Source organism: Halichoeres trimaculatus, unplaced genomic scaffold (genome assembly GCF_033239565.1).
Source record: "Halichoeres trimaculatus isolate MK-OKI-2021-1 unplaced genomic scaffold, fHalTri1.1 fHalTri1_scaffold_15, whole genome shotgun sequence".
Lineage (NCBI taxonomy): Eukaryota > Metazoa > Chordata > Actinopteri > Labriformes > Labridae > Halichoeres > Halichoeres trimaculatus.
Window position 1 is genome coordinate 10,122,251 of NW_027437193.1, and position 25,557 is coordinate 10,147,807.

The window sequence follows — 25,557 nt, forward strand, 5'->3', positions numbered from 1 at the left end:
AAGGACATTTTGGTTTTCTTTGTCACTATTGGTTTGAATAGGCAAATGAATCCTCATTGCATGCCTGAAATGAAAAAGGACTTTAAAAGTGTGACAGAACTGTGCCAGCGTCTCAGAAAAACTATTGTCTGTTTCTGTTTAAAAGAATGTTACTTCACAGTCATCATCTGAAATGCAGAGCCTGCACTGTGTGCTCCAATGACGTCAGTTTAATAATGCAAATATTTATTTGGGTGGAGTTATTCATTTAACAACAGCTGCTGATGTGCAATATATTGTAGAATTCTATGAGTAATAAAATGTAAATGTGAAATTGTTTATTAAAGTCTAAAAATCATAGTTTGTGAATCTGTGTGTTTTTCAAACTTTACATGAAAGCGAGCAAACACTTCATTTCCTTCTACCTGCTGTGCACTTACCGAGCTGCTGTTTGCTTAGGTAGAAATCATGATAAACTTGTTTGTCAAAGCCTTCTCAAGCAGTGTTTACTTTACTCCAGAGATTTTTTTATGATGCATGAAGAAGGAAGTCTGCTCTTCGCAGATGACTGTGTTTCTGTTATCTATTGCTTTGGAGGTACAACTCAGATCTGTCCTTCTAGGGCAGAAGAGCTTTCTTTTAAGAATGGGTTCCAACAATTTTAGCTAAGTACCCTTAGGGAGTAACTCAACACCAGACGAAGCAATGATGCCCCACTGCTCCTTTTTGTTTGGAAGTCTCCAGCTCTGTTTTACTTCAATGATGGGTGTGGTGAACTTTAATCTCTTCATCATTTTTTGAAAGCATAGAGCCAGTTCCTTTTGAATTTAGACTCCAGTCCATGGGAAAGTCTGTCTGCATTGATGACCTGGCTGTTGGTTCATAAGGTGCTTTGTTTACATGCCAAACATAGCGGTCGATAAACGTCAGCATCAGCAGAATATTTAACATTATGAGATAAACCACACCCAGAATAACCCTTCACTGGGCCAGGAAGGATTTGAAGTAGACCTGGTAACACCTGGTAACAGCTGCAACTACACCTAATCCTATGCCAACTGTACTGACCACACCCACTCATGATGTCATTGTTTGGGCACACCCACCAGTGATGCCACAGTCCAAAGCACTCTTTAATACACCCCTGATTTTGGTGGTTAAATGGTGTTCAGTAAATACAAATGTAAAATTTTATTGATTTATTATGTGTTGCTTTTATTAAAGATGTTTATGTGTAATTAAACACTTTAGGACTTCAGTGTATATTACTTTTCATAAAACTTTGTGCATTTGACCTTCAGAGCCACCGTAGTAGACAAAACCCCATTTTCAAAGTGTAGATAGATTGATATTAAAGGACTTAGTTATATTTAAGTGAGTGAGTTTATTTTCTTTTTTTTTACATCTTATGTCATCATGAAGAAAATCTGAAAAAATAAAGTTTATTTTAAATTTTTGATAAATTTTGAAGTCTTTTTCACATCAGCACAGTGAAGTGAATATTTTTATAAGTTTCTCCTTCAGTTCTTTTGAAGAGTACTTTTTGTCGCTACTGCATTCATTACACAAATATATATATATTTTTTTTTAGTTTTGATCAAATTTTTTCAAAAGTAAAAAAGTATGGTTGAAATTTAACACAAAGCGAATGGACATTAAAGGATAAATGTGCGATAGAACAAATGAATCATAGGAAAATACACTTGTAAGTTAAAATCATAAATCATGGGGAAACTCTGTGGTGGCTGTTGTAGACTAATAAAAACCTAAAAGATGTAATGATGTATTTTCATGTTGTCATTACTTTACTGTTTTATTTATGATCCAGAGTGATCTCATGGTGTGTCAGTGTTCAGGCTCCCTATGACATATGAGTTTTTATTTCTATTTTAAGAACAGCTCTCTATACGTTTGGGTTCTTGTTGCTATGTTTTTGGTTCTTGTGAAACTGATGACTCAGAGTCACACCAGGTGGAAAACGCGTTTCTCTCGCCTCCACAGACACAGGTAAACCTCACATTAGCCACGCCCCACTCCCAGGTGAGAGCACGGCAATCACGAAGACGGACACAGGTTTCAGAAAACTCATCCTCTCTGGCTGCAAAACACAGGTGAGATTTGACTTTCAATTTTACTTGAAATTGTTGCTCTAGCTATTGGATATTCGTCGACTGACATGCTTGAGTTAGAGAAGCGTCTTTACTGACAGAAGAAGCTCTCAGGGCGTGTTCAGGTTGGTTTAAGATGCTTTTGGAAGTGAGATTGTAAACAACAAAATGCTTTCATTTGCGTTTTATGCAAATAATAGCATGCAATGCAAACCTGAGTTACAGTTTTTCTACTGAATTGCAAAACATGTTTGTATTTTCTCACTGTTTTGCACACTCCTTTTGCACATACTGCTTTTTTTATTTTGCAAGGCACATGTAATTTGACATAGGCCTAAAATCAATCCAGCAGGATGTTGACTTTAAGGCCAGTTTTTATTAATTTGTTGATACTGGAATATTCATATCACGTGTGTACATGAAAGAACTTAAAAAGTCGAATAGAGAGACAGATAGTAGATTTAACTATCAAAATAAAGCAACTAAATTGACACAACTCAAAAAAATGTCACAAAGCATTAAAAACATGGGGACTGTGGTGTAAGAATTCCAATTCTTGTACAGTAGACTCTATTGTGTAAGACAGGAAAGAACCCTATTGTCATCGATAAAATATGACAAAAACAGGACTTTATCATTTCAGGTATTTTATGTCCATCTTTTTCATATCAGCACAGTGATGCGAAATAATTTACTGTGGTTACCGTGTTTTTTTTTTAAGTTTCTCTTTAAGTTGAATTTTTTTTTTTTTTTAATATTTTCTATAGGCCTACCATACAAGTAGAATACAAGAATTTTAATTTATTAAATGGAAACTGGATGAAGGATTTTCTCCTTTGAGGTTCTACTTGTAATGATATTATATATATATATATATATATATATATATATATATATATATATATATATATATATATATATATATATATATATATATATATATATATATATATATAGTGAAACATTGAATTATTTATCAAGTAGATGGAGAATTCATTATATGAAAAAATTTTATGCGATGTAAATAAATTTAACCTAAATGTTAATAAGACAAACCAAAGCTCCTGCTGACAAGATGTGACATAAAAGCTGTAATTTCGGAGCTTTGTGTCAGGTCATGAATGCCTCATGCGTGCAGATGTTGTTGTGCGGGTGTGGAGAAGTTTTAAAATCTCCTGGGAAAGTCGTGCCAGTGAAGGAGCTGCGTCTGCCCTGCTTTCAAACAGTTTTATGAAACTGTTTGAGGAGTTTGTCTGCCGTGTCTTCAAATCCTCGGTAGGTAAAAGTTTGAGCCGACGTTAATACTTTCCAGTCTCTGAGCTGTGGACGTTTTAAGGTTAATTAACCGACCGTTTAGATGACGTGGGTGCGTTGTCAGATTTTGACTGTTAGCTCGTGTGAGCTGAACGTTGACAGCCTGTAAGTTAATTTACAATAATTAAGAGTCGAGCAGTGCAGTGAACTACTTCTCTAAATACTTCATACAGTGACTGACCAATGTTAACGTGTCATACTTCTTCCCGTATTTGTACTGATGTCAACTGATTGGCTGATCATGTACATCAACGCCTATGGGGAACGTGTTCCTCTAATATACCATTTATGTATTTTTGCTTACTTTCCTTCTTTGACTGTGAAAAATAGTAGTCAGTTAAAATACATTTCAAGAAATACCACTTATTCGATGAAGTATAGTGCGATGCTGATGTATGAACATTTTTTTTAACCACAGTATTGTTTTTGAATTTATTATTTTTACTACCAGTGAATTAAATCCTTGCTAGTTCTGAATCTTCCAAACAAACAGGAAGTGCTCAAATAATCACAGATATGCTCTTATATCCCTAAACTGAACTTGAAAAGTGGGATGTCTGTTCATATTTGAAGATTTTTTTTTTTTATCACTGTGACACACAGATCATAACACAATATTATTTTGGGTTTTAAACTTAAATGATAGCTAAAACGGTTCATATCTAGGGATGCAACACATCACCACATTCCCCCTATTACTGGATTTCTTAGTCAGCATTAGGAGTAGAAAACAATAATCAAGAAAATATTTACCAATATAAGGTACCGTGATTCTGCAATAATTGATTATAATTGATATAATTAATTGCAACAGTCATTTCTTAAAAAATGGAGTTAGAATAGCTTCTGCTATGGAAATGGAGACCCTGATAAACAAACTGTTGAATGGGAGGTTTTAGCAGTGTGGTGGCTGTGACAGAGGACAGAGCAGAGACACACACACAGTAGTCAGAGCAAAGTTTTACCACTGCAACAAACAAACAAAATCCTTAACCTTCCTGCATTTACTTATGTGTCCAGGTTTTTATATGTTCTTCAGAACGTAACTGCTTTGAAACAGTCAGAAAATACAGTTTGTTTTGCTTGTGGTCTTTGTATGTCTCCTTCTAACTGGCTCTATGCTTTCTCTGTCTCAGAGTCTGAGACATAAAAACCTCGTCTCTCTATCATGCTGCAACATTTGGTAAAAATATGACAGTGGATCTGTTTTATCTACAGCTATGGTATCAAGATACAGCTCCATTTTGAAGCTCCTAGCCTTTCTGATCAGAGAGTGTGACTGAGGAAATTTGGCCTTACTTTTGGTCATACCCTCCACACGTCGACTGGTGCATCAGATGCTACCAGACCAATCTTAAAATTTAAAAACTGTTTCTGTAAAATGATACAAACTTTGATGACTAGATCTTAACTGGAACAAAATAAGACCTAGTTTGTCTTGACAGTATTTTTTCCCAATACCTTAAATGTCTTTCAGAAACCACCCTAAAGCAAACTGCTGCTGCTTGACATTGTCACTGACCAGGAATGTTGTTGTTGATGTATGCCTCTCTCTTTTACTGCTCCATAAAGGCTGCTTTCTGTTGTATGTCTTCTATCACAAGAGAGCGAATCAACAAGATAGAGACAAACACTTAAAATAAATACAATACACCGCAATATGTAATTAAAAACTTGTGAAATACTGAAATCTGTGAGAACTTTTCAGCTGTAATGAAATCCAAGAGTGATCCCTCTTTTTGACCAACAAAAGCAACAAGATCCGCAGCATATAGCTTGATTATTTCCTTGTAGTTACTTTGAATAGACTGGTGTTGTCAGACCCATTGGCCTGACAATTTCCTTCCGATCTCAGATATATCAGACCAGTCATAGTCCTTTATTTGAAAAGGGGGTGGGCTCTGACACGGGAGCACTCCTTCAGCCTTTCTGTAAACAACAAAGATGGCAGCTTCTGCCACAAGGAGATCCATACTTTTCTTTTAAAACCAGAGTTAGATATAAAGCTGGTTTTCATCCGTGGGCCCCGGGCAGGAAGATGTAGAAGAACATACAATACAAATTATTAAAACAAAGATCCACTGATCAGCTGTTTCTCTCCTCTGTCTGCTGTGGTTTGTTTACATTTTCTGTTGCTATGTGCCACATCACATGCTGTCTTACTGATCCCCCCTGAGAAAAAAAGAAACAAATCTGAAGGATTCAGACTCATTCACAGAGGTTAATTGGTCTTGCCAGGCCAATTTGTAAAGCCTCAAACTGATCCCTTTGGGTTAAGGTGTCAGACGAGGTGATTAAATGTAGAGCTGCAGAAAAAAGCCTTTGTTTTCTTTTTTTTTAAATTGATTAGACACACTTATATCTGTTAAAAAGCAGTACTATTTCATTTTTATAGTTATGAAATGCATTCAAATGAAGGAAAAAAAATCAGCAACAGAAAGAGAGGTCAGATTGTCCACAGTGGATACTAAAATCAGTTCATGACAAAAGTTACCTACAGGAGCTTTAATTGTTAAAACTCAAACTATATTTGTAATAAATCATAGATTTTCAAGTCTCTTAACAAAAACAGGAATGTAAAAAAAACTGTCATTTTTCCCGGCTTACTTTTGTGTCTTTTTATCCTGTAAGTCTAACTTGACATTTTTATGAGTTCAAGTCGAAGGTTTCCGATTTAACAAGCCGACAGATCTTTCTCAAACAGAAATCCAAAGGTGGAAGTTATCCCGACCAGAGTGGTTCAGACACAGTTTGATGACTCTATTTTCTCACAGTGTATGAAATAGCATGAAGCTGAAGAGTTTTGGGTACTTCTGTTCTAGTTATTTCCAGTTTTTATATTGTATATGTGTGGTAAGTGTAAAACCCAATGAGAGCATCCAAGCATCTCTACAGAAGTGTTATGTCTGCTTTGCTTTTGAAGGTAACCTGGAGACATAGGTGCGAAACTGAGTCTTACAGTCTGTCTTATAACCAGTTAAAAACTCTTCACAGCCGGTTGATGTGAGCAGGAATGCACAATAACACAGCGCTGGTTTAAACTGCTCACAGCTGCAGGAAATTGTGGATTGCAGTGATGGAGCTCGAGGGCAAGATCTAGTAAAATAAAAACACGCGTTAGATCTCAAAAAAGAGGCTTTCTCTCTCTGCTCAGTGCTTTGTTGACATCAAGTGCTGATGATGGGAATGGGAAAGAATCTCATATCAAAGAGTTTTGAGTTGTTTACATCTTCAGACGACCTAAAAGGTTTCATAAATAAAGAGTTTGTTTAATTTGTTTTAATCTCAAAAAAGTAAATGCTCTGAATATTCTTTATGATTTATATTTTTCTGGTTTGACACTAAGTATCTGTTTTGTTTTTTTTTTACTCATCAATGTTTTTCGAAAATGTCACAGTTAATACAAGAGCCAGGTGATTAATGAGAAACTGATAACTTTTCTTTTTATTCAATTGAAATCACTTTGATTTCTTGTACCAAAAAACTAGGCCTTATTTTTGTATGGGATATAAAGTGAACATGCATTTTCTGGAATGCGGGTAAATTAAAAACACATGTGTTTCCTTTTACCGCACACTGCAGCTGGTGAAACTGTTAACTGCTTATTTTCAGGTCTAGTTGCTACGAACTTTCCAAGGTAAATGTTTCCCATCGTCAGAGTCCATGATCAGTCTGTTTGAACTTCATATCTCTGTGTCCTTGTTACAGGCAGGATGGAGGTGATGAAGCCAGAAGTGAAGCAGAAACCAAAACCGGTGAGAAAACATGATGCACATCACAGTCACACAGGAGAGTCTATTTAAAAACAAATTTAACATCAAACTTGAAAGATTATCTGCTGTATGATATTTAAAATACATACTCAGGTCTTGTAACACGTTTTATTTGTTCCTCCTCTTACAGCCAAAACCTATTCCAAAACCCCGTGAGGTAAAGTTACTAAATCCTGATCAGATTCGTAAAAAGAGTTCATCATGATTTTACTTTTTTGATTTGATTTGAAGTGACATCCTTCCTTTTTAAACTTTCTAAAAAATGTTGTAAAATGTACAGTGCTTAGCAGCATCTGGATTCCTACTGTTAAGAAATTAAAAAAAAAAAAATCAAAAGAAGTTGATGAAGTGAGACTTTGAATATTTTTACAGTTGAACAGAAATGACCCTGAGAAACTGGAGAAATCAACTCCTCTGGTGCCTCAAAGACCGACAGACTCTGTAAGTTAAACACGATTATGTTTTGTTTTTTTCATACAGACCATGCTTTGTGTCAGAATTCATAAATCTAGAGAGTTGATGAGCTGAGGAAACAAGAGGCCTCTTCAGGATTTGGACTTTTATCTTGCTAAGAGGCTTCTTTTCAAACCACTTGTCTTGTTTTTTTTCACAGGAACTGAGTCACACACAGTACAGGGTGAAACGAGCAGTAAAGGCACACAATGAGGTACAAGTCCAGAAAAATCATGAACAGATACAAACGCATGACACATGACTCAAATATTAATCCACAGCTGAGACAGAAATAATGTAAACAAGGCTTTTTAACATTGCATCTATACTGCCACTTATTGAACCATCAGTGCTGGACTAAAACTTGAAGATGAAAGAAACATTACCTGTTAGATTAATGTGTCAACCTTTTATGCACAACATTTATTTTGCAGAGATATTGTACATTACATATAAAGAATATTACGTATACGTTTTTTCTAAGGAAGAAAAGAAGAAAAAATGATGAGAAGTTGCACACTTAATAAACAAAAATAAACTTGTTTTATATTATATATGTTATTTTTATGGGACATATCAGAGGAACAGCTATGGCTAAAGTTACCCCGTGCTAAAATGAGGAACACAAAGCCTCCCGTGAAGTTTTACTTCTGTATAGGTTTAACCAAATAACCAGTTATAACAATCAGTTTCTTGCAAAAGAATGTGGTGCCACATTATTCAACAAGAAACAAATCAACATTGAGCATGTTATAATTTGTGAACACTTCACTTGTTGAGTCATTGCGTTGCTGTTAAGATGTTAATGTATACAAATAAGGATAAGGATTTTACTTGAATTATAAAAACTTTTTACACTCATTTGTTTTGTATTTGTCAGGCAAATGGGAACCTGATACAGAAAGAGAGAAAAGAGAAACTGTCTGAAACACCTGTGGTTCCAACTAAACCCACTGAAAAGGTGCAGTACCCCTGTATGCCACCGTTTATTTTGAGTGTAGTGCGTTTGTTTCGCAAAGAACTGTAAATGAATCTCAGGTGAGTCTTTAACCTTTGTGGTCTGTGTTCAGTGTGAGAAAAGTTTACAGTAAAGATTCACCAGGATCTACTCAAGGTTTCACGTTTCTTTCCTCTTCATAACTTCTCTGTTATTGTTCCTCGGGGCTTTTTCTCTTTGTGTTCACAGGAACTAAACGCCACGACCAGGTACAGCCATCGCAGGAGGGAGCAATCTGAGGACACACAGGTAACACACATACACACACGCTTACTAAAATGTTATGTTCCTCCTTGCTTTGTTTTTATGAGTTTCTTCCTCTTCCTGATCAGAGCTCTAAAGGAAAGGAGCAGCCAGAAGAGTCCAGAGATGAAGCAGACTTCAAACAGGTACTTCTGCTTTTCAGAGATGGTATCTGCCACCTCTGACCCAATTTATGAACACAGTATAAAGCATCCTCCTCTTTGTTACCGTCTGCTTTGTATGTTTTAGGAAAAACAGTCTGGTTTTTCGGGACTCTTTAAGCGAAGCCAGAAAGAGAAACCGCCCACGTTCACTGTAAGCGTCAAACCTGCATTAAAAAAATCAAAGTTTTATATTTGATGTTTTAATCATTATGGTATTTAACTGTATTATCTCCAGAGTGTTGCGGGCAAACTACATGATGAGATGTCACCTAAAATAAAATATTAAGCAAAGTAAATAAGAGAAGAAGTAGGTGGGAAGCACAATTACGTTGCACTTAGTATTTTTGTTTAATGTAGAAAATTGTTACTATCTAGATTAGAACATAAAATCTAAATGATTTTGGACTTGTTTCAAACACTGACAGATCCTCCACTGAACAGGTTCCTGGTGGCAAACAGGTGTGTGTAGGTGTGAACAGTTAGGAGTTTATTCATATGTACAGTGGGTGTGGTAGCTGCTTTTGATTATGTAATTTTTAATGAATAAACAATTCAACTAGATAAAACAAAAATATTTGTCCAACATGAAAAAAATACTCATCAGATCCTGCAGAACAAACGCTGATTGTGGAGCAGAAATCTGTTTTTGCTGCAGGTCCTGAATCAACACATGAGAGTTAACTTGATTTTTCTCTCATCCTCAGACTTATATAATGCACGACTTTAATGAAGAGGAAAAAACTGAGGAAGCGCCGGCTAAACAGGCTCCTACCAGCAAACAGGTGTGTGTATATGGAATACATGATGAAAATCAATCTTTGTTTTCAGCAGTTACTCCTTAAAAACTGTGAAGTTTCTGCTAAACAAATGAAGTCATGCATTTAAAGCCATCTGCAGAGCTAGAAGTACAACAAAACAGATCTTTTCAGTGTTCCACTTTGCTGTCATGTTTTTGAGTCTTTTCTTTTTGATAGACATCTGCATAAATGTGTCATTTTCTCAGCTGTAGATGTTTTAAGTTGACAGTTGTTGCTACTTTATGTCTAGTTTGTGAAATTTGCAGTAGTGCGGCATTTTTACTAGCTAATAAGACAGCCCTGTATCTAACTGTTATTATGTCTGTTCCTGTCAATCAAAGGGTGTTTTTTTTTAGTTTCCTTAAAACACACAGAAACACGTGATACCTCATTGCTGAACATATCAAAAGTCAAAATCACCATTTTCTTTTCCAGTGGACAGGAAATTTGTGAAACAAAAAATTATAAAAGTTACACTCGCAAAGCTCATGTTCTTTGTATTAATTAAGTATTTAGTTTAGGGATGGGTACCTTTCACATTTGAACAACACGGTACCGATGCCTGGTACCCGGCAATCGATACTGGTACTCTATGGTACACATTTCTGTACTTTTTTGTGTTTTTGTGATTAAAAGATATGAATTTGTTTAGCAGTAAAAAATCATTTTTTTGTCAATTAACATATCTTTTCTTCAATATATAACCTTGCAATGCTGTGTTCATGTCCATCATGGAAATTGCCTACTCTTCCACTTCCTCACAGTCACAAGGATGCATTTAGCTACATAAACATGGTACCTTTTGATTTCACGAGAATCAGTACCCAGTACTTTTGACAGAATTTGGTCGGTACCTATAAAAGTACCTAATTCAGTACCCATCCCCAATTTAGTTACTGTATTAGTCAGTCTTTAGTGTGTTATTGTTCATCAGCTGGATCATAACCTGACTTTAATTGACAGGGAGGTCTAAAGGAAATTATGAAAGGTTTGCAGATCAAGTCGTCTCCAAAGGTACGAGGCACACTTTGGTTAGATGTGTGTGGCTGGTGGTGGTTTTAGTGTTTTAAAAAAAGCTGCTTCAGGTAACCTGTCACATCAGGAAGTGATGCTTGTGTGCTGGTGGCAGCTGTGGTGTTTGACGGTGGTGGAAAAATATTCAAATGTGTTTTCTGTGTGGACGATCCATGTCAGCATCAGATAACTCATTTCACTCTGCACTGTAAAGTTATCAGCCTCAGCTTCACTCAACAAAAGTTATTACATTTTTATTTGTTTGTGTGTTTATTTATTTATTTCCAAATATATGTAATACTTCTCCTGTTTTATGATGTGATTTTAAACCCTTACAGTGCACAGTATGTTTATTTCTATTCGTACAAATATATTGTATCTATATTTGTTTTTTATAACACAAAAAAAGAGAAGCCACAAAAGTCGTTAAGTCATTGTGATGCCCTAATGATTTTAGGGGTTTGGTGCTTACAAAAACACCTGCATCTTAACAAAGTCTGGTTCAAGTGCTGGTTTTTGTGTAGTCTTACATTTTGGCCTGTTTTGCCTCTCAGTATTTAAAGATTATTCAATTTTGTGAAACCAACCTTTTTTATGCTCTTTCAGATATAACTACAATCCTTATAAAAAATCCTCAGTTATCCAAAAAATCTTGGATTTTTCACTCTTAAGACTTTTTAGGTCCCGCCAGAAATTCTATTCCTTGTAAATTTAATCTGCCATCTTCATAAATCAGCTGTTAGTTTGGACGCTGAGCTTTCCACATTTTTACTTTTAAGTTATTTTGAGATAAAAACTGTCTCAACATGAGCAGCTTCTCAGCTTTGTTAGTTTTAATAAAAACATTATGGATCCTGAAATCCTACTGAAAGTTGTTGACTCATCTTTCAGACCAGCAGAGAGTCGAGTCCAGAACAGAGTGCAGAGGAACCGGATCCAGAAAAGGACCAAGCCGCAGAGAAAAACAAGCAGGAGAAGAACGCAGAGCCAAAACAGGTAGGAGAAGAATACGATCACAGGTTTTCATTCCTCTGCAAATTAAAATAAAAAGGTTTTGCATTTCCCCAAAATGAGGTTTGTTTTCATAAATATCTGATTTATTGAATATACAGAGTAGATGGTGCTAAATAATTGGTGCTAACTCTGGAATAGGCTTTTTATGTTTTATGTTGTTAGAGGAGAAAAACAATATTCGTCATTTTTAATTTCTGGAAATTTATGAAAACTCTTTAAACCCTTTCTTTCTCAGGATATCGGAGCACTGTTCACTGGAATGTTTCGGAAAAACCCAAAAGAGAGATCTGTCTCTCCGTCTCTTATGGTAAAGTAAAACAGTTGGTTTATGTTTGCCTGTTTTTATTCCTGATATTTTGATTCCTTGACTGGTTTTTCTCCTGGTTTTCAGGTCAGCAAAGCAGACAGTGATGCTGAGGAAACGGAGGAAGCAGAGAAAACCTCTGAACAGTCAAATGTTGGTGTTGTCATTGTTTTAGTTTATTTTTTCAGTGAAATGCAGAAAGACTTTCAGACACATGTTACAGTGTTTTTATTACTGTCTTTACTCCCACAGGAAAAGGGAAGCTTCTTCTCTGGCATGCGTAAAAAGCCTGCCAAAACAGAGGATAAAGTGAGTGATAAAAAACTCATACCTGACACACAGCCAAAGTTTCACGCTCACATTGTTCAGAATTTTTTATCTGAATCTTTCTCGGTTGATGTTTCAGGAGAATCTGAACACCCAGAAAGAGCTGTCTGCAAGCAATGACAGTCTGTCTGAAAACAAGGTGAGCAGCAGTCTTTGGAAAGATGTTCACACTTACATGAAGATAGTCGTGCAAGAGGCCTCTGTTATCCTGACCTGTACTTGAACATACATCGACATCTAAGGCTGTGTTTGTGTTTGTTCCAGGAAAAAGGAGGAATATTCAGCGGGATGTTCAGGAAGTCTCCGAAACCAACAGAAGCTGATCAAAAAGACGAGGTGAAGTTAAAAATAACTTTAATATAGCAGCTTATGTGTAATCAAGGAGTCCAATGATGAAGCTAAACTGGCTGATTTTTGGTTTCAGGACCAGAAGTCTCTTCGGGATGAATTGTCGGGCAGTAATGATAACCTGTCAGAGAACTCAAAGGTGAGCTCAGGGAGACTGGATTTTCACTGAAGTAACACTAACAGTTGCTCATTTTTATTTTGTCTGGTGTCGTCAGGACAAAGGAGGATTTTTCAGCGGGATCGGGACAAATATTCTTTAGGCAAACCTGCTTCAAAAGATTTATTAAAACTTCATATCAGTATGTTTTTTATATTTTAAAGTAATTTTCTGAGTTTTTTGGCTCTTTATCTGAAAAGGAGAGCATAGTGGCCCCATGGGACACTCTGCCTAGACCACTATTTACGAATTTTTGACTTATTCTTTTTTCTGTCTCTGGTGAAAACCTCTAATTAAATAACTTTAGACTAAAGATATTTGCCCTTATTTGCTTTAAAATCCATGTTACCAAGGCAAATATAGAAACATTACTACAGGAGACATTTTTTTCTTCTTTCAGCAGGAAAAAGGCAGCGTTTTCAGCAGCATGTTCAAAAAATCTCCCAAACCCTCAGAAGGGCCCCGACTGGCTGAGGTAGAAGATTTAAACAATGCGTTAACCTCTTTCTATGATTCACTGCTCCCACATGTGTTATCTGTTGGCCTGTTTCAGTGTCAGTCTTCATAATCAGTGTCTGGTTTAGTGACATTTTTGTTGTGTTTAGGGCGCAGAGCCTTTACAGGGTGAGCTTTCTGCCAGCACTGACAGCCTGACAGAGAATAAGGTGAGTCCTCATAATGGATGTTACGCACCAACAGAAAATACATGACTCACTGTGAATAATGTCAAAGAAAACCAGTTTGAGACTGAATATTTGTGAGGAGTGTTGGGTTCCTGTTCTGAAATAAAAGAACATGTTATTTTTGGTTTGCTTTGACGTGTTTCTGGTCTTTGTAGGAGAAAGGAGGTTTGTTCAGCGGGCTCCTCAAAAAGACTCCAAAGACAACCGGAGAGGTAAAGCTTCTCAAATCAAAGTTCAGCTTCCCCATGAAGCTCACAACAGAGTGGAAACAGATGCTTTATGTGTTGAAGAAGTGAAGACAGGAGTCAGGATGCTGGTTCAGTGGGTGTGGGTTTGGCTTTATTTGAATTTGTCTAAGAACCAGCAGCTGAAATGTAAATAAGATCTCTTTATTTAACGCAGCAGTAACTCCTGTGCAGCTGTTGCATCACAAAGAAACTTCAGGCAAAATTGAATAACTTTTCACATGATTCAAGTTCCTGTCTGCAATTTCTTTACATATAACAACACCTTCTTTGTATCACTCTGTCTCCCAGAAACTTTCTGCTGATTTTTTCTTTGTTTCTTAAAGTTTTCTTTATTTTTTCCAGGAGAATCTCTCAGCACAGAAAGACCTCTCAGCCAGTAACGACAGTCTGTCTGAGTCTACAAAGGTCAGTTCATGTCTTTAACAACGTTATTACAAGGGTGGTAGAGGATATGTATTATCAACGATTATACCAGAATTATATATTAAGTTTTTTTTTCTTTTGTTTATCTGTTTTCAGGAGAAGGGAGTTGGATTTAGTGGATTATTCAAGAAACCATCCAAACCTGCAGATGCTGCTCTCACCGAGGAAGTAAGGGCAGCCCTTTTTTTTTAAACTTACTTTTCTATTCCTTTTTTAACATTAAAAAATAGACATGTAAATTATACATTTACAAAATAAATAATAATGATAAACAATAATAGAAATATATAGAAGGCAGATTATTGTTGGTTTAGTGTATAAATTAACAATTTTTAAAAAAGTATATTAAAAAAATAAAATAACAATTATAAAAAAATGCTACTAATAAAATAAAATTAGAAAAAACTGAAAACATTTAAGAACATTGAAAACAGTAACCAATACTCAAAGTATTTAAGTATTTAGTATTATTTAGTAAGTACAAAGGAGAAAAATGGGTCAAAACATGTTGTTTGAGTTATTGTAGAGAATCCATTCTTTCCATTTTTCTTGAAACTCAGTTTTTTAACTCTCAGGGCAAAAGTCATTTTTTTCATGGTGAAAATCTCCCATACAATGTTCATCCACTCAGCATGGCTGGGGGGCTCAGGTTTGAGCCAGCTTCGTGTTGTTGCTTTCTTTCCAGCTGTCAATAAAATTTGATTAAATAATGATCCGTATACTTTTTTACAATGTCAGTAAGGGGAATCTTTAATGGTTCAAAGCTTAGCTGACATCTACAGTAAAGTAACCCTGGGGATGAACACTGAAACTATCCCTGGAAAGAAAAACACAGGCTGGGAAGAATAGTGCTGCAGTCCCTTTAGTGTCCACTAGAGGCTGGAAGCACAGGGATCCACAGCTACACTGATATTATGTTCACAGGCTGGTTTATTCTCTATAACTTATTTCTTTATCTGTGCAAACTGTTAAGACGGTCAGTATTTTATAACTCATCTGCTTTGATAGTATTAGTCATAAGAGTGATGCATAGCATTACATAATGAGAGCTTTGTCTTAGTGGAAGGACAGGTAGGCGTGTTATGGCTCAGTTCAGCTCCACCTCTTTGACAGTTTTTAATTGGTTGAAATTAAGGTTTATATGGCATTTTCAGCACTTCTCCAGAAACCAAAGGGTCTCATCAGAGGTGATCAGTTTATGTCACTACCACACATGAACTTACATGGAGGCAAAATACTGTGACCTAAAGATCAGACATTCAACACAACAAACACACAACAAGACAATACAATACAGTTATTTTAAAATATAAACATTACCACTATACATTTATTAAAAAAGAGGCAGTAAAAAAAGGTGCCATTGAAATTCCATTTAATTTGGTGTTTCATAAAGACTGTAACTGAGGATCATTTTAAAGTCTAATTTGACTGAAACAAGAAGTAAACTTACGATGTATTCAGCTGATGATTAGAAGTTTCATTTTAATTATGTCTCAGATTTCAGCTCTATTATTTCACCATCTTCTTCTCTTCCTTCTTTCGTAATCCAACATCCCCACTTTGAGAAGTACAAAGTAAAAAATCTGTTTTGTTGTCTTTGCTACAGGAGAAAGGAGTCGGGTTCAGTGGTTTATTCAAGAAGCCAACCAAACCTGCAGACAGTGCTTCGTCTGAGGAAGTAAGAAGACTCTTTTCTGTACGTCCAACTTCGTAAAGTCTGAAATTTTAATGTTCCTCATCCAGAAATCAGTGTTTGGAGCTCAGTGTTTGTCACTATGCAGCTGGTTTTCATCCAAATTTTTTCACGCTGTTAGTCTTCAATCCAAACCTACACTTACTTCACTGACGTCACTTGAGGTAGTTAACCCAGAGGAGCTCTGTGGGGTCTCACAGCTTCTGATTATTTTCCTCTTTTTCAGGAAAAGCAGCTTAAAGACAAAGAGCTCTCAGGCAGCAACGAATCTCTGTCTGAAAACAGGAACAAGGTGATTATTTGGTGAATGTTCAAGAAAAAGTCCTTCATATTTTTTTAACATAAAAAGAGAAAACACAGTTTCATAATATGACTGCTTTAGGAGAAAGGAGGAAGATTTGGTGGAATATTCAAGAAGGCTTCCAAACCTGCAGAGACTGCTCAGTCTGAGGAGGTAACATTTGTTTATTCAGGTTTTTGTTTTCAGCTCTGATAGGATAATAATGTTTTTGATCAAGATGATTTCTTAACATTATGCATTTATTCTGGTTTTATCCAATTTAACACTTTAAATCTTTTATTTATCTAAACCTTTTCCTTCAAGTCTTACCATATCAAATGTTAACTCTTTACAGGATGAGTCTCCTGACAAAGAGCTCTCAGCCAGCAATGAGAATTTATCTGAGAACAAGCAGGTCAGTCAGATAAACTCTAACATGATGAGTTTTCAACAAATCAAGCAGCTTGAAGAGTCTCAGATCAAACTTGAGATGTTTGTTTCTTCAGGAGAGAGGTGGTGGCTTGTTTAGTGGACTCCTCAAAAAGACTCCAAAACCATCTGGAGAAAGGGAGGATTCCCCGGTGAGTAAGCGTTTCTTTAATGACATTAAGTTTCTTCAAACTTTTTTTAATCCTCACCAGTTCGATTCTTTGCTCCAGGAAAGAGAGGCTCAGAAAGAGCTGTCAGCCAGCAACGATGACCTGTCTGAGGGTAACACCACTAAGGTGAGCAACACTTTAAAATCTAAGTAAAATGGTTGAAGTAACTCTTCACTGACTGGTTGACTCTTTTCAGGAGAAAAATATTTTCAGCAACATGTTCAAGAAGCCACAGAAACCAGCAGAGGGCGCTACAGCAGACAAGGTAATCTACTGAGATAGAATGGATTGTGTCAGATGTTGAATTTAGTTACTTTGATGTAAAGGGTTTGAGTTTTAATGTTTTTTATTTTGCTTTATCAGGATCTGGACGGGAAGAGTGATAAGCAGCTGTCTGGTAGCAGTGAGAATCTGAGTGACACCACCGTCCCAAAGGTACCCACGTCTCCATTTGACCTCATTGATGGCTCAGGTCTCACTCTGAGTGAAGTTGAGAGCATGTTAAATTTCAAGCTCTTGCTTCTTTTTAGATTTTTTTCTGCCATATGTGCTCAGTAAAGAGTTTTTTGAATTTTAAATATCTGTGTTTTAGGAGAAGAAAGGAGGCCTGGGCGGTATCTTCAAAAGATCAGCCAGCATTGAAAACTTGTTTGATGAGGTCAGTGTCGACCCTGTGCATGCTCACCGTGGCTTCCCCTTCATAGTTTGAGAAACGATACCAACAACACGTTTCTTACACCTTATGATAGTGTTACACAAAAAAGTTTGGAAAATCACCTTCAAATTATGAAGAAAGTTTCCCAACTCAATAGCTGTATTTTTCATTGTTGTGAGATCAGCGCAGAATTTGCCAAAGATGTAGAAAATAAACTGTAAACTTTTGTGACGTTAGACAATCGTGTAACGTGCAGCAGTGGTAGATACCTGAAGCTTGTTTTGGATTCTTTACAATCCAAACAAGAAGAGATGGTGAATGGAATGAAAATAGTAATGAATTTCATTGACAAACACACAATCAAGTTGTTTTTTCACCTCTCAGGAGAAAGGAGGGCTGTTCAGTGGACTTCGTAAGAAAACGCCCAAATCTGGAGAAGATGGAGCTGTAGAGGTGAGCTGCTGTTTTAGCCTTATTCTGTGATTCTGCATATATTTTAACCTCTTATATATGGATTCATACTTTTGTTTTAAGTTCATATGTTAATTTTTTTTCTTAACTTTAAGGACAAGGATGAGCAGAAGGATCTGAGCGGCAGTACTGACAGTCTGTCTGAAAACGGCAGCACAAAGGTAAAGTGAGGAGAGACATCTGTTTCTGAACCATTAAAAGCCAACAATTTATGGACTTAAACATACAAAAAACATTTCCAGGACATTTAAATTTACACCTTAAATAATTTTAAGGTAGTTTTATGTTGGTCTCTTGATTATTTTTTATTCAGCTCACAGAATAGGCACCTCTACAGCTACAGCATGCTATTGCTTCTTACTTTGGTTCTGTGTCTGTACGATATTTGCTTCTAGGAGAAAAGTTTTTTCAGCGGCATGTTCAAGAAAACTCCTAAAGCATCAGATGGAAACATCACAGATGAGGTACAGTTACTTCTTTGTTTTCATTTATAAGTTTATCATTCTTTTTCTCTGTCTTAAATTTATGTTTTTTTCTGTTGTGTGCAGGACTTAGACCAAGGAGAGGACAGGAAGTTATCCACCAGTTGTGAAAATCTGTTAGAAGCATCAACAACAAAGGTACGGATGTTTGATCATCTAAACTGAAGCTTTTTTCTCTCTACTCCATCCTGATGTTTGACTTTTTATGGATGTTTCAGGAAAAGTCAGGAGGACTGGCAGGGATCTTTAAAAAGTCTCCCAAACCCTCTCCACGCACCATTGCTGCTAAGGTGATCAGAACTCAGTTATCGTGTTTATTTGTTGTTTAAGCACAACAGTGACATATTATTAGTTTGCTGTAAATCTTGCATGAGTGTGTACAAACTTTTTATAACAAAATGTTAAATAACCAGCTCTAACAAACCTTTTTGGTTTCCAGGATCCTCTCAGCAAGGAGCTTTCTGCCAGCTGTGACAGCCTCCCAGGAGCTGCAGAGGTGAGAGCTGACCACGAAAATAACATCCTGTTAAAGTCCAAGAAAGAAGCTCCCTCAACTTTATACTTCAAATCAAGTTTTTGATCCCGTTGAACTTTGTTTCCTGCTAACTTCACTTGAAAGTTTTAGTGTAGATGATGAAAAACACAATCCATAAACTGTTGATTTGTTGTTTTCACTTTTTCTCTATATTTTGTAGGACGAGCTTGGTGAACTGTCAGCCAGTAATGAAAACCTTTTAGCCACAGGCCAAAAGGTGAGCCTTATAGAGTTTGGTTTGATGATTTTTGTTTTCTCAGCAAGCTTTTAGATTTTGGTAAATGTAACAAACAAGAATGGCTGGTTTTCTCTTTTAACAGGAGAGAAAAGGAGGATTTGCTGGAAGATTCAGGAGAAACAAAACAATAGAGCATCAGGTATTATAAACATAAAGAGTTATAAAACCTACGCGTCAGCGCTTATTGGAGTCAGCAGACTCTTGGATCATGAGTCTGAGCCTTTGTTCAACAGTTTTTTTCTCTTCCTGTGTTTTTATTTACAGGACAGTGAAGACGTGGAGGCACCAGAAGGAGGCGGGCTGAGACGCAGGAGAACCATCAAGAAAAAGCAACGAGTGAGTTGTTTTTGAATTTGACAGGAAGTGGAATGAGCTCCACCAAGATGTAATTCAACTTATCTGCCACTATTATTATTCACAGCCTTTGGAGCTGGTTTTGAGAATATTTTCTCTCCAGTTTGACCTCTGATGAAGTTTATTCATAATTAACAAACCTCTTCTTTCATGTTTTCAGGTTACGTCTTTCAGAGTGAAGAAAACTCTTCCCAAGATTCCAAAGCGTAATGCACAGGTTTGTCTCACTGAATGGTTTTATTGGTATGCATTGATGTCAGATTATGTGAAATTGATTTATTCCTGTTTAAACCTCCACAGGACTCAGAGAAGATGCCTATGATTGAGGAGACTGTGGAGATGCAGGATCTGAACCAAGCTCAGGTCAGTAACAAGAGAAGTAACTTACATCTGCTTTATAATAGACGTTTTTTTTGCCGGTCAGTATTTATTTACTTTTTTATTTATCACCTGTGTGATTTATAAACATGGTGGTGCAATTTAACACAATTAGTTCATGATTTGTGCAACTTTAACTGATTTTTAAATTGTTTACTTTCTGTTTGTTCTCCAGGAGAGTTCAGTAGAAGTCCAGAATGTGGAGATGGCAGCTTACCCGACTGAAGCCAACCCTCTGGAGGCTCAGGAGGTGAGTTTTCCCGCCCGCAGTGCTTGAAATCGCCTCAACGAGCAGGGTGTGACAGTCTAGCAGTTTGATTGACAGCTGTCGCTTTGTGTTATTTTACGTTTTCATATCAATAACTGAGACTTTAGTTCATGGTTGACACACGTTTCTGTTTTCAGGAGAACGACGAGCTGATGGAGTGGTGGAACACAGTCAAAAGTGAGCACATGTATTCATCTCACTGCATTTGTGCTGACATAGAATAAGCAAAAGGGAAAACAGTAATGAATAAGATAAAAGTTGTGCGGGATTTTCCTTTGCTCACTCATTTTATCCTTCTGCTGGTTCACAGGTTGGTCAGAGTGGAACGAGACTTCAAACTTCCAGGAGGAGGATGCCGAACAGTGAGTGTAGTTTTTTTCTTTCTCCTGAGAATAATTACAAGGGTAAAAATAATCTCTGGTTTGGAGAAGCTTTCAATCCCAGAAGTGTCATAATAAAATTTGTACTTGACCAACTCAAAAAAGTCCCCCATCAGTTCAACCCTCTGTTCCCCCTGCTCTGGAGGGGAATTCCTCTTTCTTGTCAAGATTATGTTTTTGAAGTTTCATGCTACAGGAAAAGGGGTGAGACTGGAACACAGGAAATGTGTTTAAGCAACAATATTTGAGTGTAAGCTTACATTCTGAGGAGAAACAGAAAGTCTAAGCAGAAGCAAGGTCTACGTGAATCCAGAGGCAAGGTTGGAGAAGGAATAAAGAAAAACAGAGAATGAAATAAAGAGAAAGTGAAAGGTTTTGGTGAGCAGCTTTCGCTCAAGTCTAACTACAATCTTTCATTGTGCGTTCTTAAGAAATGTCAAATGAATAGTGTCCAAACTGACATAACTGTCACAAACAACCAGAATCAGAAATACTTTATTGATCCTCGAGGGGAAATTTCATTTCAGTTACATCCCTTCAAAGACATGTAAGAAAACAGATAGTGACATGGGATACAGGAATGGTATAAACCAAGGACCTGCTAGCTTGCCCAGCGTCCCTTTATAATAGAAGAGCCGAAATAAAAACATTGGGAGAAAAAGAGGGAAAAAAGGTCAATTACAGACTATTCCCTACAGGGGGCATAGTTTGAGATTAAGAAAGAAAGCACCTAAGCATATAAGCATGCACGCAGCCTTACTCGGGCATGTGCGCATCAACCCTCTGCAACCGAACCGTAACGGAGCCAAAGAAGGCGTTGAGTCCAACGTTGTGTGTGTGCCATGTGACCATGGACTACATCCCCACCCAGACCCAACTATGTCTTTCCTTCCTGATGATGCCAAGGCCACGGCTGTCTCCATGAAGACGGCCTCCAAGAGTTCTGAACCAGAGACAAGCTCATGGGAGGAGGTAGAGCATCTGTCTGCATACCATTCAGGAGAGTAGAGCGTTATCAGACTACCAAGGCTGACACAGAGAAGATAAAGGTTGTTTGGGTCAGGCAGACTTTCAAAATTTTCTGTCTGCTTTAGAGTTTTTACTGGTCATCTCTGTGGCGATTCCACATGACCTGTTGACCTAATGGTGGCCCATCACAGCCAAGCCGAGATGACAACCTCTCCAAGTTGTAATCCATCCTATCCTGCCTGCGATTAAGTTTGCATATGCTTCAGTCGTAGTGTTGACAGCCCTGCACAATTCCTGAGGTGCAGCTTGTTGATTGCCATGTCTGCACCTCCTGAAGTGTGCGATAAATCAGGAAACCGCCAACTCCAAACAGCAGAAAGCCTGTTATCATAAATCCAAATATGTAGACAGCTTCAACATCTCCAACTGAAAGGATCGACGGGCAGACGGTATTCCAAGTATCCCAGGAGTCAGTCGTATACCCGGCTGCAAACGTCCTGGGCCAGGTGGGCTCCCCTTTGCCTAATCCATGATGTTTGCCACACTTCAAAACACCCGAACTGATCCTTTAACTTCTTGTTTCATAAATAAAAAAATGAAATAAAGAAAAAAAAAGCTCTAAAGTCTCAGCTAAAGGAGTCCATTGTGTGATGCTTTCAAGGCCTTCACGCCTCTCCTCTGTCTCTGCAGGGCGATGGAGCAGGCCGCTGATCGTGTCTACATGGCGGCTCGTCTCTTTGTGCGTCTCTTTAACCAGCGGGGGGCGTCCTTGCAACAACGCATCCTGGAGCTTCTGGCTCTAGCCGATGCTGCGGATCAGTTCCACAAAAAAACAGTGTCTGTCGCAGTGGGCGGAGGCGTGGCCAGCGTCTGTGGCAGTGTGGCTACAATCACAGGGCTCATCCTGGCGCCGTTCACTTTTGGGGCCTCTATCATCGTCACCGCTGTGGGAATCGGTGTAGCGACTGCAGGCAGCATTACCTCAGCCACAGCGAACATCACAGACACGGTTCACTCCAACATGGACCGTAAGAAGCTGGAGAAGATGATCCAGGGTTACCAAGAGGAGATCAAAGACATCAGGGAGATCATGGAGTTTGTGCAGGTGAGGAAGTGATTTGTTTTTTTCTTCTTCTCTGTTTTCATCACTGCAGATATACACATGTGCAGAGCCAGAACTTTTTTGTCTCTTTCCTTAGCGCTGATTTGTCACAGTTGTCCTGCAGATACATTTTAAAAATTGTATCCCTGTCTCCTGTAGGCCGGTATGGACACCCTGCAGGAGTGGGACTTTGAGAAATACTCTGAGAGCGCTGCTAAGAAGGCTCTGAACCACAACCTGAAGCATGTGATGAAGGAGGGCGGCCGTGCAGGAAAAGCCCTGATGATCAACACTGACAAGCTCATCAGCACCGTGCAGGTTCTAGGAGCTGCAGGCGGAGCCGCCAAGGCCGCCCAGGCCATCAGTGTCACCACAGGCGTCATGTCTGCCCTCTTCCTGGCTCTGGATGTTTTCTTCCTTGCCAAAGATTCCCATGAGCTCCGCAAAGGAGCCAAAACAAAGTTTGCCAGAAAGATCCGGGACGTGTGTAAAGAACTTCAGGACGGGCTGCTGGAGCTGAACAAAGTGAAGACGCAGCTGCAGAAGACCATGGATGGCATCGAGGTGGAGGAGTATGAGGAGATTGAGGAGGTGGAGGTGGAAGTCGACGATGAGTACGAATCGGATCCAAAGAAACTGGCTGAACTGGAGCAGGAGCTGGACCTCATGGAGGAGAAACTGGACAAAAAGGTTGAGGAGGAGAATAAAAGGTTAAAAGAGATAGAAATGGAGAAGGAAAGGGAGAAGGAAAGAGAGAAGGAGAATCTGAAAAGCAAGAAGGAGAAAGGGGAAAAGAGCATGAAGGAAAAAGAGGTAGAGGAGTTAGAAATGGAGAAGATTTCTGATGAGAAAAAAGAAAAGAAAGAAGAGGAAGTCATCGAGGAAGGTAAAAAAACAGAGCTGCAGAAAGGAAAAAAGAAGGAGAAAGAAACAGAGAACTGGTACGCAGCTGCGAAAGAGAAGCTTGCAGCTGTGATCGACAAAGAAAAATATAAAACTGGAAAAGAAGGTGAGGAAAACAAGAGCAAATCAGGTGATCCTAAAGGTGAGGATCAGGTGGAAAAGGTGCTTTCTGAGAAGAACAAGGCAGGGAGAGAAAGCGAGAGGAGCAGGAGCAGCAAAGAGGAGGAAAAGGAGGTGAAGCCTGAATGGAAATCTGTGAATAAAGACAGAGAGGGTGAAGGTGGAGGTACGTCAACGAGGAGGCACAGCAGCAAGAGCGAGAAAGAGGAGGAAAAGGAGGTGAAGCCTGAATGGAAATCTGTGACAAAAGAAAGAGAAACTGAAGGAGGGAGTGCCACGAGGAGGCACAGCAGCAGGAGCGACAGAGAAGGACCTCACTGGAGAGACAGAGCGAGCAAACACGACTCGGACAGCAACAGCGTCAGCGGACACGTGAAACACATAACAGAGAGCTGGAGGAGGACGGAGGAGGAGAGAGGAGTGAAGGACTGGAGAGCAGAGGTAGCGAAGGGTAAGGAGGAGAAAAAGGAAAGAGAATCCAAAAGAGAGGAGCACGGAAAAAGTGACGTGAAGAGGGAGTCACATCGCAGCCACGAGACGGCGTCCTCAAGGAGGGAGCACTCAGAGAAGGAGTGGATGAGCAGCCGGGAGCACGACTCAAAGAGGAGTCACCACAGGAGGGGATCAGATGAACTGAGGGAGAGAGGAGACGAGAAGAGAGGAAGCAGGATCGAGAGTGCGAGGAGGAAGTTTGAGAGAGCAGAAGGAGAGGAGAGGGACAAAGACGAGCAGAGGGTGAGGAGGAGGGAGGACAGGGAGAGGAGGGGGAGTGACAGAGACAGGGAGCACAGACACAGTCATCGAGGGTCTCGATCACGAGCCAACGCTCTGCTGGAGGACGGACTGAACATTTAGAGACACCAGATGTCGATGTTTGATCTACACACTACTGAAAGATGAAGCTCAGAGATGTCAGATGCCAAAATGTGCCCAGTGAAACTGCAGAGCTTGGTCCAGGACACTAAACACCTCACAGAAACACACTCAAGATTCATGATCTGCAGGAAATCCATGCCTCATGCACAGTTTTGCCCATTTAGACTTTTATACTGGTGTAACTGGAAGTTATCCTTCAAGTTTAGCATCAAGTGAGAAACAGCAGGCTGAAGCAGTTTGCTGAAAACTTGTGAAAACACAGTGACCCTGAAGAAGACCATCAATGAGTCTCCATATCTCTGAAGATTCATGCTGCAAATTTCTGGTCTCGGTGCAGTTAAATCAAAGCCAGCTTCCAAAATCATAACAGTGATGGTTACGTAAGGATCTGAGATTCATCAAATTTTGAAGCAAACGCAGAAAACTTCAGGGTTGGTCTCCAGAACAGGGTCTTCATGCAGTGCCACTACAACAAATCAATCACTGTACACACAGTGGGAGCTTTTTTTTACTCTTAACGATGAGACACTGTTTCCTGGAAGAGGCTGCTAATGTGTCAGTGATTTCTGATCATGATTTATCGTTTTTTTTTTTTTTTTAGATATTTAAAACTGTTACTTTTTTAAGCTTCTCTTCATGGTTTCTGTTACTGAATTTAGTCCTGCTGGTGTTTCAGGGTCAAACTGAGATTTCTGTAAAAACTCATATTGTGCCTTTTGTTACTGACAGTTTTTAATTATGATAGCCGAAGATGTTTTTTAATTCACTTATAGAAGAATGTGTGGGATCACACAGAGGACAACTGTTACTATTTTATACTTTGCACTTTAAACCATTTATCCTCTTCAAGTCTATCAGGCTGTTGCTTCTTGGAATTTGTGGAATGGTTAACTTTGTCTGGTATT

General features: G+C 38.4%; 1 protein-coding gene across 5 annotated transcripts; it reads left to right on the top strand.

The window, feature by feature from the left end:
- The first annotated feature begins 1,998 nt into the window (after window positions 1-1,998).
- LOC141804617 (uncharacterized) lies at window positions 1,999-25,557 on the top strand. Of its 5 annotated transcripts, none has more exons than XM_074689137.1 (48): window positions 1,999-2,090; window positions 7,110-7,156; window positions 7,305-7,331; window positions 7,547-7,615; window positions 7,788-7,841; window positions 8,508-8,588; window positions 8,814-8,873; window positions 8,957-9,013; window positions 9,117-9,182; window positions 9,736-9,813; window positions 10,792-10,842; window positions 11,734-11,838; window positions 12,092-12,163; window positions 12,248-12,313; window positions 12,413-12,469; window positions 12,567-12,626; window positions 12,752-12,823; window positions 12,912-12,974; window positions 13,393-13,467; window positions 13,598-13,657; window positions 13,831-13,887; window positions 14,266-14,328; window positions 14,443-14,514; window positions 15,956-16,045; window positions 16,269-16,334; window positions 16,425-16,496; window positions 16,678-16,737; window positions 16,829-16,903; window positions 16,982-17,047; window positions 17,118-17,186; window positions 17,285-17,356; window positions 17,514-17,579; window positions 17,961-18,029; window positions 18,143-18,208; window positions 18,443-18,511; window positions 18,596-18,667; window positions 18,748-18,819; window positions 18,969-19,025; window positions 19,225-19,281; window positions 19,385-19,441; window positions 19,567-19,638; window positions 19,817-19,873; window positions 19,957-20,019; window positions 20,210-20,284; window positions 20,440-20,479; window positions 20,613-20,664; window positions 22,342-22,756; window positions 22,913-25,557. In XM_074689137.1, exons 2-48 carry the CDS (start codon window positions 7,115-7,117, stop codon window positions 24,629-24,631), a joined length of 5,055 nt encoding a protein of 1,684 aa, XP_074545238.1. In that variant the 5' UTR covers window positions 1,999-2,090; window positions 7,110-7,114; the 3' UTR covers window positions 24,632-25,557. The 5 variants fall into 5 exon arrangements, with proteins under 5 accessions (XP_074545238.1, XP_074545241.1, XP_074545242.1 ...); XM_074689140.1 differs by having other exon boundaries at window positions 15,956-16,027; XM_074689139.1 differs by lacking the exon at window positions 1,999-2,090 and adding an exon at window positions 2,103-2,212.